The sequence below is a fragment of the Sinohyriopsis cumingii genome, chromosome 5 (assembly GCF_028554795.1).
Source record: "Sinohyriopsis cumingii isolate HCF-2022 chromosome 5, ASM2855479v2, whole genome shotgun sequence".
Taxonomy (NCBI): Eukaryota; Metazoa; Mollusca; class Bivalvia; order Unionida; family Unionidae; genus Sinohyriopsis; species Sinohyriopsis cumingii.
Genome location: NC_142965.1, coordinates 34,822,832 through 34,844,346, shown reverse-complemented (window position 1 = coordinate 34,844,346; position 21,515 = coordinate 34,822,832). Strand labels below are relative to the sequence as shown.

The following is a 21,515-nucleotide window of genomic DNA, read 5'->3' as shown; positions in this document are numbered from 1 at the left end:
AAAGCACAGACAAAGTGGACTTAAGAAGAGCGAGAAATGATATGTGACAGAATACAGCCTTGTGTGAGATCAACAAAACAGTTAAATGTTTGAGTCTTCGGCATAGCATTTTACTGCTTATATTTTCAGTGATCATTTTTATGGCACCACAGTATGCTGAATTAAATAGCTTTTTCAAAGCCAAGAATTGATGCAAAAAATTGTATTCCCCCTCTCCCCCATTTTTTAAGGTATTTTCATTCTCAGATTAATATAATATCACTTGGGGTTTTTGACACTGGAAACATTGACCGACATCTGCACAAAATTTCAGTCTTCTACATAATCAAGAAATAAGATAATTTGATAAATCCTGACCAAAGTAAAAAAGTTATCCCAGTTCATTTATCAGAATTCCAGTAACAACAACAACAACAACAACAACAACAATAATAATAATAATAATAATAATAATAATAATAATATTATTATTATTATTATTATCATTATTATTATTATTATTTATGTTATTATTATTGTTGTTGTTGTTGTTGGTATGTTGTTAATCACGATAACAATATTTTCTTTCATGACCGTAATATATAGCAGTATGAATGGTAAAAGTGATGGTGGCGTTGTACCCTTTGCCGCCACGTAACTATATATATATATATATATATATATATATATATATATATATATATATATATATATATATATATATATATATATTGAAAATGTTCTCATTCACATTCTTTACCTCAAACAGTAAATATCAGCAACACCAACATTAAATTCACACAATCAGTATGAAACCTAGGTGTTACTCTGGACAGTACTCTCACATTGCACCAACATGTCATGAACATTTGCAAGGCTGCATATCTTGAGCTGAGACGCATCAGCTCCATTCGCAAATATATTTCAGTTGATGCCACTAAAACACTTGTGTGTTCATTAGTAATTTCAAGACTGGACTGTTGTAACTCAATTAGAGCTTCTAAAGATTAGGTGCTATACAAAGTCCTCATTATTATTATGATATATATATATATATATATATATATATATATATATATATATATATATATATATATATATATATATATATATATATATATATATATATATATATATATTACTTTGCAATTCACCTCTTTGCTATAGGTTTATGAGGTATCTTCAAGCAGGTTAATTTTGCCCCACTTGTGAACCTTTTCCTTGCCTTCTCATTACGATAAAGATTGTACTACGAATATTATTATTATTATTATTATTATTATTATGCATTAGCAATTTCTAAATTTATGTATAAAGAATAAAACAACAGGCCACGTGAAAACTGTCAAAATCATTATTTCGTGCTTTTAAAGAGACATACAGCCTATAGGTCTACCGTTTGTCTGATTCAAAATGTTGTATCGTCTTGAATCTGGTTTTGATATTTTGTGTAATTAAGAATAAATATTTATTTCTGTTTAAATAAAGGTGTTTTTCTTGCTTTGCACTACAAAAAATGTATCATAAAAAGTGTTTGCATCTTAGAAATGTTACGATAACATTTAGCAGTTATTGCTAATTCTTTTCCTTTACAAAGAAAAAAGATTCGGTAAAAGAGACGAATTCATTAGCCGTTACCTCTGGAACCACAGTGGATGCCAAATTAGATAAAATAATTGTTTTTAAGTTTATAGAGATAATTAACCACAATATTTACGGTATAAGACAGTAGATTGTCGGCAGCACAATGCCACCTAATGGTTTTCCCTTGGTCATGCATTTACTCTGTTAACTTTCAGTGAGAGTTTGAGTTGTTTAGACTATTTTTGTTCTCATCGGAAGTAAATTGCATTGGCCAATCATTCATACATGTGTTTGACCTGATTCACAATTTATATCAGTACCAGTGAAAGACTGTTTAATAATTATATTTCATTTATTGTTCACGAACATTTATTTTAAGTAAGGTAATCAAAAAGCTTTCATTAACATTTAAAACTCATAAATAGATATACTTCATTCCTAACATTTTTGAAAAGAAACGCTAAACTTATAAAATGTGTTATATTTCATTAAATCTAAAAAATAATCCTTTTCATTTCAAATAATACATTCTGTGAGGAATATTCGGTTAATAAGAGAAATATCTTAATATGATACAAATAATATCATATTAGGACAATGATTTGTATTATTAATACTTGGATTTTCTTAATGATTATATGTTACATACATTTACATTTAGTACTTGACCTTTTCCAAAATTAAGTTCAGTGTCTACCTGACCGGGATATTTATTTTGCAAACAACATAATACATTGCTAATATTTCTCTGTGAGCGTGGATGACGCATTCAGATTATTGTTAATATAAAGATGTTTACCTAAAACTAATTTAAAAGATAGTTAACAATAACCTTTGTGCTTTAAGTCAACATTTAATGTTCTATGCAACAGTGACCAAAATAAACTTACAAAAGGTCAAACGTATAGTTTAATTGATAAAATATATTTAGCCAAGCTTACAGTTTCTTATTCATGGCAGCTTCATATAATAAAACTTGCATTTTTTTAAAAGAAATTGTCAGTTAACCAATATTCAAGGAATTTGCAACATTTGAAACCTTTGGCATGCAAATCTACTTGTGTTTGTTGGTTCTTTTTCTTCATAAGAGGGTGATACTTTTACCACTGTTCATAAAATGTCCAACATTTTTAACCTTTGTAATACCTACTTAATAATTATTATTCCTATGTAATTTACTTATCTTTTGATATGTAATTTCAGGAACTTAGTAGAGAGGAGAAAACTGGCAAACTACTCGAGGCCATAGCTCTACGTGGTAACTTTGTAAAATTCTGTGATATTCTTCAGATTACCGGACACTTCTTCTTGGCCGATTTTCTCCGCGATGAAGGTGAATCTTGTGATTTTAATGTCTCATACGCATATTTTCAGATCTTTTCAAGAAACATGAATTGATAAAGTGTCCGTTTATACAGCTGCATTTACTAAAAGATTAGTGTCATTTTGTTGTAAAGTGAATTCCAAGTAAAATGAATTCTGCTGATACAATGCAGAAATAAATAGGATTTTCAAATGATATCTACAAAGTAGAAAATGGCTTTACCTTGAACCAAATCCATGCAGTTATTTTGAATTCACCACTTTCTAATGATATTGAAGTATCATTCTGTTGAGCATTAATCCCAAAGTAATGTTTTAGTCCAAAAGGCCAAAGAGGACTTTATAATTTCAATAAATACTTTAAATAAATAATTCTTCTTAAATTATATTGGAACACAAAGAAGACTTTTTTACAAAATCTCTATTTATATCCAAAGTGTCTTTTGACCTATGACGCAATAGAATGTCCTGGAAACTCGCCAGTTCAAACGGATCAAATTATTATCTCGTAAAAAAGTTGAGATCTTGAACTTACATTCAAGTAAGAATCTTTGAAAATATGACAATATATATGTGTGCAAAACTTTGACCTTTAGTCACGGACAACGGTCAAGCACACAATATAAGTTAAATAATACATAACAACTCCCCTCATAAAGAAAAAGAAGATTTATAAAATAAAACTTTATTTTACATATTAGTCCAATATGCAAGTGATACTATACTAATTAAAATTACATAGAAATACATGTTATAAATCACACAAAATATACATAAAGCACTATAGTATTTCAATACACGTGAAAGTCATCCGCAACCACATTATGTTTTCCTCTGATGTGTCTAATGTCAATATTTTATTCCTTCAGCATTAAACTGCATCTCAACAATGTCTGATTTCGTTTTACATTATATTCATAAAAGTAAGGTGTTGTAATCAGTGAATAAAAAAACTAGAGATGAATGTAAACTAATATATACTTCAAAATGTTGCAAAGTAAATATCAAAGCTAAACATTCGAAATCAATTGTAAAATTACGTTTCTGTGCTTGTTTTGGATTTTGTTTATTATAGAAAAATAGCGTATTTGGATGATCGTCTTGAATCAGTCCTCAACCAAGTTTTATAATCACTTGCATCAAAACACAGTTGAAACAATTGAGTGAAATCTGGAGCTGGAAGAACTGGAAAACCTTCAAGTACGGCCTTTAATTTGTCAAGCCAAAACATTTTGGAAGTCTTATTCATTATATTTGTCAGAGGCCAAGCAATGATGACAAATTTGAACAAATATCGCATTAATTACTTTTTACTGATAGGCGCTCGGAATTCAGAGGTAGCCTTCACCTTAACAGAATGTTTCCCACATTATGTCAAAACAATATGACTCAGTCATCTGCAAATTCATTTCTACCTTAATTTATCTGTCAGATTTGCATCACTGAGTCGATCAAAGATCAAATGTCCGAATGCTTTCCAAGCGATATTTCTAGGTATCATCGCAGAGTATGACGTCTAGACCAGATGCTATCCTGTTCTTCAAACGCTAAAATGTTCATGGAGAACCTTTCATCAACCTGTAGCAATCAGAAATTGCTTGCCGTTATTTTTACAATAATTGCACGTAGGAAGCGATACGCATTTCTGGTCAATATTATCGGACGTTTGATTTCTAAACCTTTTACCAAGCCGAGATTTAGAAGAACTCGTAAAAGACTAAGATGATTTTTTTAAAAACCAAAGTATTGCAAAGAGAAAGACCTATTGACAAATGAAACTTATGCGTCAATGAATAATCAGGAAATGTGCAAGCGGCACTTTACAAAGTTTGCACCGTTTGCTTATCAAGATCGGTCTTGACGTCGTTATGATTGGAATTCTTAAAATCTTTATTTAAAATGAACTGTCTGAGGTTATCATAATCTTTATTACCCTTGTTGGTTGAGCCCTATCTATCAAATAATTGTTATTTTCCCCCTGCAAATTGGATATAAGTTTGTCCAGTTTCCATTTCGACAATTCCTAAAGCTTTGTCTATACCTCATGTACCAACACTTAGCCCTTCAAGACACATTCCTTAACCGCAGGACAGTGTTGTACCGATAGTGAAGTGTAGATTCCACGAGCTTGCCAATAGGTACAATTTGCAATAATAAACTGTAACGCTTTCTGGCCATTTACAGTTTTCGACAATTATCTCAAAGCAAAGAAAGAATCTGTATACTTCGTTTTCCTCAAAATCGGATAGTGACCTAATATTTCTGGTAACGTCAAAACCTGAATTTGTATGTAATGGGGAGAGGGGTTCTCCGCTTGCCAGTTCTAATTCCTTTTACATAAATTGCATTTCCCTTTGTCGTCTCTGCATTTGCACTTTCTTTCTTCTTCATTTTCTGCTAATCTTTTCCTATCACTGTATTGCTCAGTCTGTCTGTCTGTCTGTCTGTCTCTCTCTCTCTCTCTCTCTCTCTCTCTCTATATATATATATATCTATATATATATATCTATATATATATATATATATATATATATATATATATATATATATATATATATATATATATATATATATATATATATATATCCATTTGAGGGTGGCCGAGTGGTCTAAGGTGCTTTACGTTACGGATCATTGCCATCTCACCTCTGTCTGCGTGGGTTCGAGTCTCGGATTCGGCCAATGTGGGTATGTGAGAAAGCTTGCCAGTTGCTTCTCGTGGGTCGGTGTTTTTTTCTGGTGTTTTCCCGGGTTCTTCCTCCACCATTAATACTGGCCGCCATGTATAACCTATCGTGTGCTGAAAAATGGCGTTAAACCATACAACAACAACAATATATCCATTTGCATTTGTCTGTCATTTTTCTTTATGAATTTGCATTTATATAATTTCTTTTTGAAGTTGAAGCTGTGTTAATATTTTTATATATAACTGTAATGCCTTTCATTTCCAATCAAAACCAGAGAAGACTTACTAATAAAACACAATGTTCTATCATCCAAAGTTTTCTTTCCCACTTGAATACTGAACCAAAATGATCTTTATCTGTTTCTTTGCTAAAGATGTTTTTAATTCCGAAATATTATGATGTATGGCAAACTAAAGCAACTCGTCCTTCATCTAAGTAGAATTTGAAACAAACTTCTCGACATTAGATGAAATTGTGAATGATTTTTGTTTCATAAAAAAATTCTTAGCTGTGTGAAATTAAAATCTTTAACAGTGACAATGGAAACTCCGAAATAAATTCAGTTTAAATTTAAAAACTTTTTTAATAGATCTGAAATGTTTGAAAGAAAAATTCAGATCCTGAAACGGTCACCAATTTCTGTTACGACTCTTCGGTATGAAACTATGTAAAAGAACGAAGAAAACCATCAACTATAGTGAAATAAACAAATACGTTATTTCATTAGAGTAAAGTGTAAAAAATCAGAAGACACTTACGGTATTGTGAATTAAATCCCAAAATAATCCTAAACGTTCTTTCACAAGTCCAAAATTATACAATGTTCCGAATGAATTCAGATAACCCTGAATGTCATGATTTGCCAAAAGTCTTACATATCTTGATGTACCACAATCATTTAATCCAGAATAACTTTTAATGAATTCGCAATAATCCCAAAGTAATGTTTTAGTCCAAAACGTCGATGAGCACTTTGTAATTTCAAAGAATAATTTAAATAAATAATTATCTCAAATCATATCTCAGCTACAAGGGGTTACTCAGACTGATAATAAAACATATATTAGGACAACTTCGTTCAAAACCTCTGTTTATATCAAAAGAGTTAACCGAACTTTGACACAACAGATTGTTTTGGAAACCGGCTATTTCAAACGAAACAATTCACTAACTCGTAAACAAGTTGAGATCTTGAATTTAAACTCAGGTAAACAGCTTGAAATCTATGCAATAGTCAGGCAGGTAAAAACTCAAACCTTTATTACGGACAAAAGTCAAACAGACAATAAAAATTAAACATGCATAACAATATCATTAGTAATAAGTAATAAGATCTGATATTCTAACATAATAATCTGTATGTTTCACATAATCATCATCATATTGACATCATCATCATCATCATCATCGACATCATCATCATCATCTTCTTCTTCTTCTTCTTCTTCTTCTAATAATAATAATAATAATAATAATAATAATAATAATAATAATAATAATAATAATTATTATTATTATTATTGTTATTATTACAATATTAACTTTTCCAACATACTCCTGTTAAGTTTGTTTCGTTATTATTTTCACACTGAACAATTTTGAAGCTAAAGAATAATCTATTTAAATATGTTATAATACTTTCTTTTCTCTGATTCATTCCCTAAGTTAACGTGAATATTCCAGTCCTATCTTGTGGGTCTGTAATGACTATGCTTTTCATCCTGAGAACTTTCTAATTATTAAATCACATTTCCGTCATTTTAAATTTCTCTTAGCAAACGATAGTCCATCCCACCTGATGTCAGTTTAGTTGTGCAAAAGAACAAAAAATAGAGTCCTGTACGAAATATTGATATGCAAATGTATATTACAAGTACTGTTTTTCCTTGGTTTTACAGAGACGAAAACGGAGAAGATAGATTTGAGTGACCTCTTTAAAAAAATTCCTTACCTCGAAAAAATGGTCAAAGAGAAAGACCGAAAGCAGTTGGAAGCTTATGTCAGTGGAAAGGTATGTCAACATAATTTATGAAAGAATTGTCCTTGTATGTTTCCTTTCCATTCATCTTTTATACAGTTTCTTTTCTGATTCCTTTCTTTAAAAATTTAATCTCAATCCGAACAAATATAAGCGTAAAATTCTCTCTACACAAGCTCCGTGTTAAATATGACTTATTATCGTGAACATAAAATGATGACTGCCGTTCCTGAAAATAATCCGTATATTAATAAAGCAATATTTTATAAAGTTCTATATTTTGGCAATCGTCAGTTTGTTAAGACCTCTCCGGTGGCCTGGTGGTTAGAGCGTCCGGCTTGGCTGCGTGGGATTGCGGGTTCGATCCCAGGCCGAGTCATGAAAAAGACTTATAAAATGGTACTTACAGCTTCCTCGCTTGGCGCTCAGAGGTTAGTGTTAGGACAGGTCGTTCTTGTGTCAGAATAATGTGACTGGGTGGGACATGATGCTACATGGTTGCGGCATTATGCCGTAGTGCTAGACATCAATATAAACTGTCACACTGCAGATATCGTATACATATGATTCAACAATTGTTAAAGCTACGTTAAAAATCCAAATCACACACACACACACACACACACACACACACACACACTTTGTTATGACTGCATTATAATTATAGTAATATTCACTTTGTTGACACTGTTTTATAAAGGCAATAACATTTTTACTAGCCCTGCTTTTTATATATGCCATGTATATAAAAGCATGTTTTCGGATTTATTAGTTGTATAACAAACCGATTAACCGTAGCCTATTCTTTTTCTCAAAACCAAAAAAATTGTTTGTATTTAGGTACTACAAATTTGACAGTTTGGAAATGCATAGGAAAGTTCACAGAGATGTTATTGATATTAACGCAGAGTAAGTCAATAAACTGCTTTGAACCGTTTTGAAATTTCAACAATAACGGCCAAATACGAGTAATAAATAACCACTAGAAGGGGTAAAAAGATATCCCGAAAATATATGTGTAATATGTGAATGTATACGTGTTTGTATGTAGTGCGGATGATATGCTAGTTAATGAATTTTTATAATCCAGCATTCCTTATGAACCTCATAAACTCTTACCACAATATATGGCAATAATAAAAGTGGTAACTATGCAATTTATCCATTCAGATCAAAAGAACGATTTTCCGAAATAGATAAATATTTTTATGTATTAAGAATAGTTTATGATTGTAAATGACAAACTACAAAGAATGTAATTGTTCAGATTTTTTTAATAAGGTGATGATATTTTGCCTGTAATCGTTTTCGTTATAATCAAGCTGGTATGAAATGTTTGGGCTACGTACACCTGTTTGTAATCGTTACAGGTAAGAGAAAAGCTTCTCAAAAACATATGGAACAAAGACACCCGTGAAAGAGAAAAGGCTCTAGAAGCTCAGCAGAAGCTGCTGGAACAAGAATTCGAATTTGACGATAAGATTAAGGAGAAAACTGACGAGATAGCTAAACTTGAAATTGCATTAAAATCCGTCCGAGCAGAATGTGAGCAACTTAGAATTCAGGTTCGAAACCTCTATCTTGACTTCCAGGAACAAGAAGCAAACAACAAAAGCAAGTTAAATATTCAGGTTAAGTACAGCGCTGCCAGCGAAAACGTAATACAAAGAGTTACCGATAAAATGAACATTCTAGAACAGATTTTAAAAGACCTGAGGATAAAACTAGACAGTGTATATGAAGCAAATAAAAACGTTTCTCAAAAGGAGGAGATGGAACTAATGGAGAACCCATTTGCATTTCTTGTAAGAGACTTTGAAAATTTTCTTAAAGAATATAAAAATCTAGAGACTATTCAGAAACAATATGAACAGTTGTTAGAGGAACGTAACTATATTCTAGCTCATCTCGGTTTCCAAGAATCGGACGACAAACCAAGTCTGCTGACAGCTTATAAAGAGTTTGCAGTCAGAAATGACGAAAGTATGATGGCATTAAAACAGCAGGTTCAAATATATAACGAGAAATTGGAAGGTCAAAAAGAAGCTTTGGAGTTTTTAAGCAAGGAAAACAACGACACAAAAAAATTCACGACAGCATCCAGCGTTTGGCAGTCAGCCATATTATCCGTCATGCGTAAACAATTACATGATACAAAACACGAAAATAGGATGCAAGATACAAAAATTAAACACTTTGAAAACGAGATGGCCAAACTAAGGGCAAGAATAAATGAACTTGAGAAAGATTTGAAAGAAACGAAACGGGAAAGAAGTGTGAAAACAGAGACAAAGTTTCATTTCCCAATCGATGTTATTCCCAATGGTAATCTATCGTCCACAGGCATCAATGGTCTTAAAAATGAGGGCGAAAGTGACCATGTGAAATCAGAGCTGACTTTGAAGGCCGATCAGAAGAAAGGTCTGTTTTTACCTCCACTGGCCAATAAAGCATTATATGCGTCCAAGGACAGTGGCACATATGTCAACCAGACTTCGAAAAAGTCCAAGTTAAAGGCATTAGGATCAATACCTCGCAATACGATCGAGTTTTCAGGATCTCGTTTTTTACCACAACCAGCAGGCTTTACAACAATCCCTTTAAAGTTAGAAGATAGAATTGGCATCAGCGGTGGAGGAAAAATGGGATATAACAGCATGAGTCAAGGTCTTGATGGTCTTAAAACCATGCATGGAAAACATACTAAACCCATTCCCTCTGCCCCAGTTGGTAAAAATACAAACGGTTTATCTTAATTCAAGCGTCTTTTGCTTTGTAATATAGGATGATAAGTGGAGATGCAATGTATCATATTTACACAGTCTAATAAACTGTTCTACTCTGTATAGCTTAAACTATATGTCGAGATTAAGACACTTCACGCTATATATCAAACGCATCATGCACTTAATCCAATTTGACTGAAAAGGTCACTATGGTCTTCCGCAATTTACTACATATTGGAGTAGTGTCTGTCGCTTGATAACATTTCATTTTTTTTCATTCGTAAGAAAAGACTAATTTTAACCTCATGCGTCAACACTACGTCTGTATTTTTTTCAACAAGATAGGCAAAGAGACGAACTTTATATCATCTTCTAACCAAATAACGTTTTAACAATGTAAATGCACTGGTTTATAAAAAGAACTAGGTACTGTTATTTAACTTGATGAACGTTTTGGGTCATTTTGATGTGCAATCACACACAGTTGCCATGAAATAATCAAAAATGGGCCAGAGAACACCATGCATTGCAAGATTTAAGATAGTGGTTTGGATTCTTTTCGTCCTGATTCAAAGTCTATGTACGTTCGAGTACAGAATACGACTATATATTGGTTTACTATATTCTAACCGTTTACAATGCAATAGCAAGTTAAGAAAATAAATTAGAAAGGTCTTCGTTTTTGAGAGTGTGTAAGAGTCGAATTCTTGTGGCGCAAACAGTGCACTCTTACATGACATTCTTATTTACGCACTTAGCTCATTAAATACTTATTTGCACGAACTCTGAATACTTACATTAAATGATTCAACTTACTTGCTATATTCTCCTCCTTTTATGTAGAAGAAAAATAGGTGTGACACGTGTTACGACTCTATAATCTTAAATTCTGTAATAGAAAAAAGCAAAACCAACAGGTCCAATTGAGTGAAATCAACAAATAATTTATTTCCATATATAACAAAATGAGAATTCGAAACACATTTATAGTATTGTGAATTAAACCCCATATACACCTTAATGATCTATCATAAGTACAAAAGTATGCAATATTTCGAAGTATTCCCATATTCTTCATTGTCATGCCCTGTTACAGTGATATAATCCAGAATGTATTTGAATGAGTTCTCAATCGTACCAAATTAGTGCTTTTGTCCAAAACGTTAATGAGAACATTGTAATTCCAGTGAATAATTTGAAGAAAAAAATATTTTCAAATTATATCTGGACCCAACTAGAGACTGATTCCTAAATGCTGACATTAAGCAGGAATGAAACATTTGTTCCCTGAATTCTTTATATACATAAATCTCTTGACCTATGTCGCAATAAAGTGTTCTGAAAAACTAATCAGCTTAATCGAACACTACACCAAACAGTAAATAAGTTCGCTTCTAGAACCTTCTATGTTCGTAAACAAGGTTAGTGCTTGAACTGCAATATTACTAAATATATTCAACAAGACGTTACAATAGTCAGATTGGCAATAACTCTACCCTTAATCACGGAATATGGTCAAACACACATTATAAATTAAATAACCATAACACATTTAAACTGCTGTTTGACAGCGTATTATACAAGCACCTTTCCCCAGTTTCAAAATGACTGAGTGGTATATATTTTATATGACAAAGTAATGGAATTTTACCGTTGTTAAGGTTCAAATCTGGAAAAAAAGAACAAACAATCAAAATAAAATCAGATATCTATGATGGAAAGTAAACAAGACAATGCAGACCATTCCATACGCAACGAAAAAATTATGTCTTAGTAATACTTCATTCCTTTACTGTTCTCATTCAGTTCATAACGTTTACCATGACAGCTATACAGACTCTGTGTTACTAACTGCATTTCCTTCGATCGATCTTTTATATAACCAGTTTGTACCGCGGAAACGCGGTGTTTCTGAACGTACCTTGATACGTACCAATATACACCGCAGTTATATTACGGACCAACAATTTTATTTCCTGGCGCAGGGCCATGTGATTTAAAACAAAAAAATGCCGGCTCTCAAAAAGCTGGAAAAATCTCTTGTCTGATTCGTAGCAAAATAACACCACATTATATCCAATATATTATTTTAAACACATTAATTACCTTGATATAAAAGGAAATGAAATATCTGGGCTCGAAAGAAGATCGCAAACCCCTCTCCATCGCGATCCTAAAATAAATGGCTAGTACCCTCAAAACGATGCAGGATTAAATATTGTTGCTATGGTATATCAAATTCATTGCAGTTTTTAATGCAGAAAATTATCCTTTGGGGTGTGATTTATGTTGGAATGAAGTAAAAAATTAAATTTCACGCTGTGCATCAAATTTTGGAACCCATGAATTTCTGATTAGCAGAAATACCTAAAAATGTCCGATTTGAGGAACTTAACGACGGAAAAAGGTAAGTATTCTTAATTACATTGTTATTACCAGCTACAGATGATGTTAGAGGAAGAATGATGCGAGATCCCCACTCCTTATGGTTTTGGTTATCGTTATCGTGGAGATGATCGACTATGTTGTTATTGCCCGGATTAAGTAAACAATAAATTAAAATATGAAAGTAATTGATAATTATTATAATATGGGATGTGAATTACTTGCTCACGATGTCCATAGACATGCGTCCGTAATGCTAACACCATCGATTTTCGGTTGAAAAGAATTCACAACTTAGTTACACAAATTAATCAATGGACTTCACTCCTTTTCTTAACTACTTTACTTTGCTAATTAGCCATATATTGACATACATTTCCAGACATACAAATATATTCTCAGCAAACATCATACAAATCATTTAAGATATATAGTTTAATTCCCACGATTCGTATCAGATGAAATGCATGAAATCTTTAAGATACATGATTCCTATAACATTCATGAGTAAAATATTGTATGACATCCTAGAATGCATGAGTCATGTAACATTCAAGACAATGCAAGGAAACAATTAAATTCTGAACTGAAGAAAATAGAAACATGAATTTAAAAGGAGTAATGTCAGCAAATAATTACAAATTTATAACAATGAAAATATTATATGCAGTTGAGATATTACATATGTGCCATCCTAAGCCCTCGATCGCTTATCATCAGATAATTCGCTCTGTCTCTTTGGTTCCTGGTCTGTCAAGTTCTTCTAGCCTCAAGTTCCTTGGATGATTTATTTTACGAGAGAACTTACTTATTAACTTCCACGGACCTAAATTATGGCTTTCCTCAGAACAAAGACTAATTTCGCGAGAGGAATTTCTTAATACCTTGAATTCCGCCTGGAAACACACACACACACACACACACACACACACACACACACACACACACGCTCCTTTAGCTTAACTAATCATGATTACTTTCTCAAACTGGCAAAAAATTAACACTCCCATGGAAGTCAGAATAATCCTATCTAGTCCATATTTATTATTAACTATTTTGGAAAATATCTGTAAATGACATCTATCTGAAATTGCCCAATATTTCCCAAACATTTTTGCTCTGTTTTGTTTGTCTCAACTCCGTCATTTTGTGCTATTTGACCTTACGTTTACATTGGCCTCTCCAATCTGTATGACCATTATCTAAACGACTTTAATTAAAATTCAACTCATGCCCAAAACAGAGACTATCCCATCCTTCGCAGTCAGCAATTTATTGCTAGCCTAGCCCATACGTAAATATTATTGGTTGCATGTAACATTGACCACGACGGAATTTACTGCGAAATTATCTACAAAAGTTTGCATCATTACAGAATACATTTTTCCCATCACTTACATGTTCTTAAAAGAGTAAAACATGGACAATTGCAGAGCAGCTGGTGTGTGACAGCAAATTCGCCAGCGGAAATAAGGCTCATTCGCCACTCTGGCTGATTGGTTCCGATTTTCTTTTTTTTTTCTGCCAAAGCCAGCCTTTTGAAGCTGCATTTTTTTATTTTTTTATAAATCGAATTTAATAAACGGATTGACTTTTAAAATGGGACGTCTCTGAGGGACACGGGATAGGCCCTGGCAATAATGTACCTTTATATTCTAATTTATAGACCCTAGAGAGCACGGCTAGTAGTATGAACCATTGGATCTGCGGATAGTTATGAACATTCCTCCTAAATAAGTATTTAAGTGATCGGAATGGCTTTTTAAAAATACTGCATGTCTCACGTTTGTAGTGGACATTGTGGATTTCACGTTTGGTCTTTTGTGACTCATTTTACTCATTCACGTCCTTAGCGTTATCATTTTTTATTTCAGATTGACCAGATAGCTTGTTTAGTTCATCCACATACAAATCGAATAAATCAAAAGCTACGGAATCTGTTACATGAGTGTAGAGTGATTGCTTACAATCAAAACAAGTTTCTAACATGCGATAGTATATTTATACACATTTGTCGTGCAGTATGAAGTTGTGCAGAATGGAAAAAATGCTGCACAACTCATACAATATAATGTTAATGTTGAAAAAAATGAGCATATAATAAATTCTTGAACAACGGTTTTCCATGTATACTACCTGAGATATATTATTCATTTTTGCAGAAAGACATATTATATACATAAGACGGAGAAAAACATCTTTGATATTTGCATTGTTTAGGCTTTTGTTTACCCTGAATAAATATGTATGTATGTATGTATGTATGTATGCATGCATGCATGGTTATTTATTTATTTATAATGCATTCATGTATTTATTGCCATCTCTATCTAAATACGTATGAAATTAGGATCTTCGCTGAAGCCATGTCCTTCCAAACTCCCCTTTGGACAAACTTGACACTGATTGCTGGAAAATGTTGGACGGTAGTTTGTCTAAATTATTTGTAAATAATTAATTATCTGCAAAGATCCGGTGTGTGTATGTGTGTGTGTGTGTGTGTGTGTGTGTGTGTGTGTTTGACTCTAACAATTTTATCTTGTATGAATGAGTTGTTATGGAATAGTCACGTGACAATGGTCTTGATCTTACCATTTCTTTCTATCGTAATCACTTATTTTTGGGGCTTCAATTGCTTGTTTTTATTGTCACTTTAAAAAGTCAATAATGAAATGTATTCACTTAGCACGCTTTTCATGTACAACATCCATGCAAGAGACAAGTAAATTAATGTTACGTTTGTTCGACTAAAGGTATAGTAAATATTGGTTGGGTTCAATACAGCGTTAATTTCTCTAGTCTAGGGTATACAAAAACTAAACGTGATGTTACATTCAGCCATTCTCTGTCTGTCTGTCTGTCTCTCTCAAAATGTGGGAGGCAGGAATTGGCGGTGCCTTTACATTTAATAAATAGAGGATATCAAATGGGTAATGATTTAATATTGAATTTACGAAACGAGTTGAAAACTGTATAGCTTTTGCGAGCTTTGGCTTGTTTCATGTATTTAATATAAAATCCCCACCCATTTAAGATTCTGTTTATCAAACAATTTCATGTCAAAGAAAGTTGTTTAAAACTTTTTTGTTGCAGGTAAAAAAATAGTCTCCGACGTAGTTCTACAACCATTAACTTTTAAAAGTAGATTTTGTTTACATTTATAAATTAAACAGGAAACGTCCTTCTGAATAAATAGAATAGTTTGCACAGATAAATCATTTTTCAACACAGAATGTCCGAAAGGTGTGGTGTCACATAGTTTGATACCAGTTAGGGTAGAAAATCCATGTTCACACCAAAGTGTGTGAGTTTCACAGGTTAACATTCCATTGATGGGATATTCATGTGAAAGTGTGATTACTGGATGCAGAAATTTCCAGACTTACTGTAATTTATTTGTGGCCGTTTATTTTTTAAAAGTTGGTTTGAAACAGTGGATTACAGAAATATAAACACATTTTATTTTGAGTTGGAATCGCATCACATGAGAAACATTAGTTCGTGTGAGCTATGTTACTCATAAAAATGATGTGGTTGGATATATTTCTGTCAGTTGGGAGACCAGTTTCAGTCCACATTCCTCTGTGAACAAAGGTGAGTTTATTAACTTCTAAAAGTTATCTCTTTAACCACGCTTGTGTAAAGTGCTTATTCCATGTTATAAGTATACATCGCACCCACCAACCACACACTATCAACTGAACGACACCCATAGTTTTATTTGTTGTTGTTCTTGTCTTGGGGTTTTACATCTAATCGCAGAGCATGATATGCTATACCTTTTGGGGGTAAATTTGCTACATTCAGACAGACATGACCATTTTGTTTTCCAATTCCAATTTGGGAATCGATTAAAAAATGGCCGCCAAAATGTTGATAGCAATAGTAAATCAAAGAGATCCAGAAGGCGAGGTTAGCAAAATTTTCCCACGATCGCAGCCATTTAGTAAAAGAGAGAATACTTCGCAAGAATTTCATGGGTTTATTTGGATCAATCAGAACCACATAAAGTGATATGTCAAAAATATTAAACTGTGCACACTATAGGCAACGTGCACCAACTATGTGATAAACAAAAGACATAAACATGTCACAGACTGAAATGGAAAGGGTGAAACTCTTAACATTGAGTTTAGTATATTGAACATAGAATTTTGTATTGCCTCAAGGGCATATCAACTGTTTGCATTTTGTATTGCCTCAAGGGCATATCAACTGTTTGTATTTTGTATTGCCTCAAGGGTATATCAACTGTTTGTATTTTGTTTTTTCTTCAAGGGTATATCAACTGTTTTTGTATTTTGTTTTGACTCAAGGGCATAGTAACTGTTTGTATTTTGTATTGCCTCAAAGGCATAGTAATGGTTTGTATTTTGTATTGCCTCAAGGGCATATCAACTGTTTGTATTTTGTTTTTTCTTCAAGGGTATATCAACTGTTTTTGTATTTTGTTTTGCCTCAAGGGCATAGTAACTGTTTGTATTTTGTATTGCCTCAAAGGCATAGTAATGGTTTGTATTTTGTATTGCCTCAACGGCAATGTAGCTGTTTTTCTGTAGTTTGTGTTATGTATATTTGATTTAAGTATATCTGATTTAATATATATTTATTTCAATTTATTTTTTGTCAGTTTGAATTTGTCTTTGTTTTTCATTAGATGATTTTGTACTGTAAATTTATTCACTAGAGATGATACTTTTTCAGAAAATAGCTTGACCTTGACTGTTCGTTTTATAAACATCAGGTGTTAATCTAAATCCTGACCTTGTTTCAAAATTTGGGCACTTAGTGTTGGACGAGGCGTTTTCAAACATTTTAAAATCTACTATGTTGTTGTTGTTGTAGGGTTTAACGCCATTTTTCAGCACACGATAGGCTATGTATGGCGGCCAGTATTAATGGTGGAGGAAGATCCCGGGAAACCCCCGGGAAGAACCACCGACCCCCGAGAAGCTAATGGCAAGCTTTCTCACATACCCACATTGGCCGAATCCGAGACTCGAACCCACGCAGACAGAGGTGAGATGGCAGTGATCCGTAACGGAGAGCGCTTTAGACCACTCGGCCACTCGGGGTCCCAAATCTACTATGTAGGATATTACGAACGCAGTATGAAGTTGTATAACATCTCTTAGCAACATAACTTATCCAATAGTAGTCAAAGAACTGTACATGAGGTGGGATAAATTAGTTAATCAGTTTGTTAGTAAGCAAATATGCGGTCTATACCGTCAATGGTTGCTTGATCCGTCTCCAATGAGAATTTCATAGTGACTCCATAAATCTCGTATACAGCCATTAGTAAACTAAAAACACATAACTAATTTATACCACTGAAAAGCCTTTGGATTTGATTACAATCTGCTTACCGGTATCCGTGCCTACAAGTAGAAGAATCCCAGTGTTCCTGCTAGACGGGCGTCATAAAAGTTTCAAAGCCGATATCTTGTTTCTTTTCGACAAAATATTTCCTCAAGGCTAAGAAGTACTGAACATAATATTATAGTATAGTATTATCATGGTTGAATTTTCCTCCTTTTCTCCGCAATTTCTGTTGCTGTAGGGCCTCTAAGGTTTGGTCGCCATTGTCAACAATTGACGAGAGACATGTCAATTTGGCGAAGTCTAATTTTGATTAGCAAATCCTGATTTTACTACAATACAGGGCGATTGTACTGTTTATTTTAAGTGAAAAGTGAAGTGAATCTGGTCATTACACATGTTAGAACACCTTCAAACAGTGGCAATAGTGAATTGTAATGGATGTAAACAGGACGCGTAATTTAAACAGGGATTGGTGTTGCTTGACAGTGAACAGGATTCCACCTCTTGTTTAGAAATCCTGCTCATGACAAGGAATTAAAACGGATTTCAGTAGCAACAGACAACATAATCCTGATATGGACAAGGAAATGTGAACTTAAAAAAGAACTTGCTGAAAGAAGGGATATGGATGTTTAACTTAGAATTTTTTAGGTTGCAAGTTTATGCTTTGAGGTACAATGATCACACGGGTGACTGAATTTTTGTACTGAAATTCTGAAACGTAAGATTTCAAACAAAGTCTTTAAACAAATTGTAACAAAATCAAATATACAAGTATATTGGACAAGAGAGACAAATGCAATCGAAAACATTTAATGGTTTATTCTGTTAAAGTACTATAGAATTTAATTTAACAAAAGCTACACTGATTTTATACTTTTTCAATATTTTAAAGGAAAAACAAAATTCTTCATTACAAGGTTAACTAGCTAGCTGGTTAGTGAATATGTGACTGTAATCACAGAGCAGTTTCACTGAAATATCCTTATTTCTCCAAAATAATATTATTTCACCAATTTCAGTGACATTTCGCTGAGATTTTGCACAAATTTCTGAAACAGTCAGTGAGAGTTTGTGATTGAATCACTGAAATAATAAAAAAATCAATGAGCTTGATTCACTGACATAAAAGCTGACCTTTATTTCATTTTAATGTTTTTTTTTTTGCTTCTTGTATATTTTGAACCATTTTCAGCAAAACTTGCATTCTCCCTTTCTGATAGCTCTAATTGTATTGTTCATGTTTGGAATAATAACCTTTTATCCATTTGTTTCTTGTTTCCTTTTTTATTACTTGAGTTTGTTTAATTGCCCTCAGACGACAAGATTGCTTACCATTTGAAAGCAAAATTCCGCTTTATCCTGATATAAGTCCGATTTTACTCTATATGTACTATTTTTGCTGTTGTTTCTGATCTAGTTTTCAAATAGTGGTCTGTTAAGTCACATTCCGCATTAATCATTATAACAGTATTCGTTCCGAACATTATTTAACAGATGATCGCTGTAAAGAGCTTTCTAATTGGTCACAAGTTTGTACTTGCCTAATGATTCGTCGCGATAAGGAAACTAATGGGAATGAGCAAGCTTGCCAAGCATGGCGTTTTGAATTTTCGAGCCGAATATTGACGAGAATAAAGGTTTTGAAACTATGTGGAATGAAAATGGCTTGAAAGCAAAGTCGATGGGAACGTACTTAGTCAATTTGTAAGAAAACCGAATGCCAGGACTAGCATTTTGTTATTTTTACCATTACGTTTTGAACTATTACCAACTTTGCAGTAGCGTGTTAAACGAGAAGGTATTGGACCAGATTTGAAAGTTATAAAAATTCCAAGCCGATTCCCTTCCAGGATTTAAGGAGGGACAATGTATATATATTTTTGGCGTGGAAGCGATGGTATTGTTGCCAGAATTATGCTTCAATGACGTGAGTGGTATTAATTATTATTGTTTATATTAGCGAACTTTTCTAGCTGTGTTAGAACTCTGAGGAAAAATTAATATAATTATATCATATCAAGGCTGCTTATGAATCGAGGGCTCATTCAGTTCCAAGTTATACAACAGCATCATAAATTGTACATTCTTAAGTCCAGTCGACAAAACAATTTCCTTATGCCGTGTGAAAACAGTTTTATAATTTGGTCTCATTTATATTGAAATATTTTTGTGGTTCATAAGGTGCTATATAATTTGTATGCATTACTTCACGTGAATTGTGTATAGTAGATATGAAATTTCACTATTTCAGTCAAATTTCACTTGTAATTCAATACAATGTATGTGAAAGTTTTGGTAACAACTTAACTGAAATCTCACTAGTTTGTCAGCAAAATTTTACTGAGATCTCAATAAATTGTCAGTGAAAGTTTTGATTAAAATTCAGTGAAATTTCAAAACATTTTAGTGAAATGCCACTAATATTTTGTTTAAAGTTTTGGTCCAAATTGTAGCAAAATTGAGTCCCAATTTGAGCGAAATTTTGTTAGCGAAATCCCACCAAAATCTCAGTGACATTTTCGTCAAATCTCTCTCTCAACATTGCAGTGAAATCACGCTATTATTTTGACCAAAATATTCACTGAAATTTCACGAATTTTCACTGAAATATTAGTGAAATTTCACCGAGATTCCAGTCACATTTTCAGTAGGACTTGCTTATTATGATACACGTACATGTAAATCTACCCTAGATTACATGTATTTTGTAACATATACCATATGTAAGATGTTGGTGCCAAACTAACAACTTGAAGGACACGCATGATATAGAAATCAATTAGGTAATAACAGAGTAATTTGCAAGAAAGATAGTCAAAAATGGTCGGAAGAAAGAATAAGGTAAATGGACATTTTATTTTATGTGCTGAGTTATGTTTGATACAAATTCATTAATATAAACTGTTGCAATTTGGTTTTCGTTAACACATTAAAACAATAAATATGGCATAGACTTCTTTGACAATTTCCTTACAGGTTTCAATATAGCTGAACCTGTCAGTTAAAGATAAAACGTAGTTGTATGATATCATTAACTTTCATTGTCATTTATGGCGTGTCCAAATATTGCCAGTGTTACATGAAGTCCATTATACAAGCTACAGAAACCCGTGCCTACACCAAGAACCCATGTCTGCAAAAAAAATCTGTACAAAGAATCCGCGCCATAACTATATCCTTGTCATTATTCTTTGTATCTATAAACATGCGAGGTTTAAAAACTCGTACGGGCTAATTAAATATTTCGGTCAATAATCCACCTCTTAGCCATGCGGATTTCTTATTTCCGTGTGGATAATTCAAAGATTGTAATATAGGAGTGTGATTTCAAATAAACGGGTTTTAATAACCAGAATCCGTGACAAATCCGTGCCTTAGTCAGTTGGTTTATTTCTTACCGGGAAGACTGTCACCCGTAGCGGTTGACTGAAGAAATATTTTTATGAGCTTTTTAAAACTGGGGATGACAGCACAAATAGATACAGATTATATTTTGACAAGCTACGGAAACGAAGTGCTTAT

General features: G+C 32.9%; 1 protein-coding gene across 2 annotated transcripts in view; it reads left to right on the top strand.

Annotated features, from left to right (window-relative positions):
* The window catches only part of LOC149798923 (uncharacterized), a 54,913-nt gene extending 35,653 nt beyond the window's left edge, over window positions 1–19,260 (top strand). For both annotated transcript variants that reach the window (XM_089957834.1, XM_089957836.1), the window contains exons 2-4: window positions 2,767–2,896; window positions 7,475–7,587; window positions 8,925–19,260. In XM_089957834.1, the coding sequence (XP_089813960.1) occupies window positions 2,767–2,896; window positions 7,475–7,587; window positions 8,925–10,310 (1,629 nt within the window). In that variant the 3' untranslated portion in view covers window positions 10,311–19,260. The remainder of the gene's footprint in view (window positions 1–2,766; window positions 2,897–7,474; window positions 7,588–8,924) is intronic.
* Window positions 19,261–21,515: the final 2,255 nt, after the last annotated feature.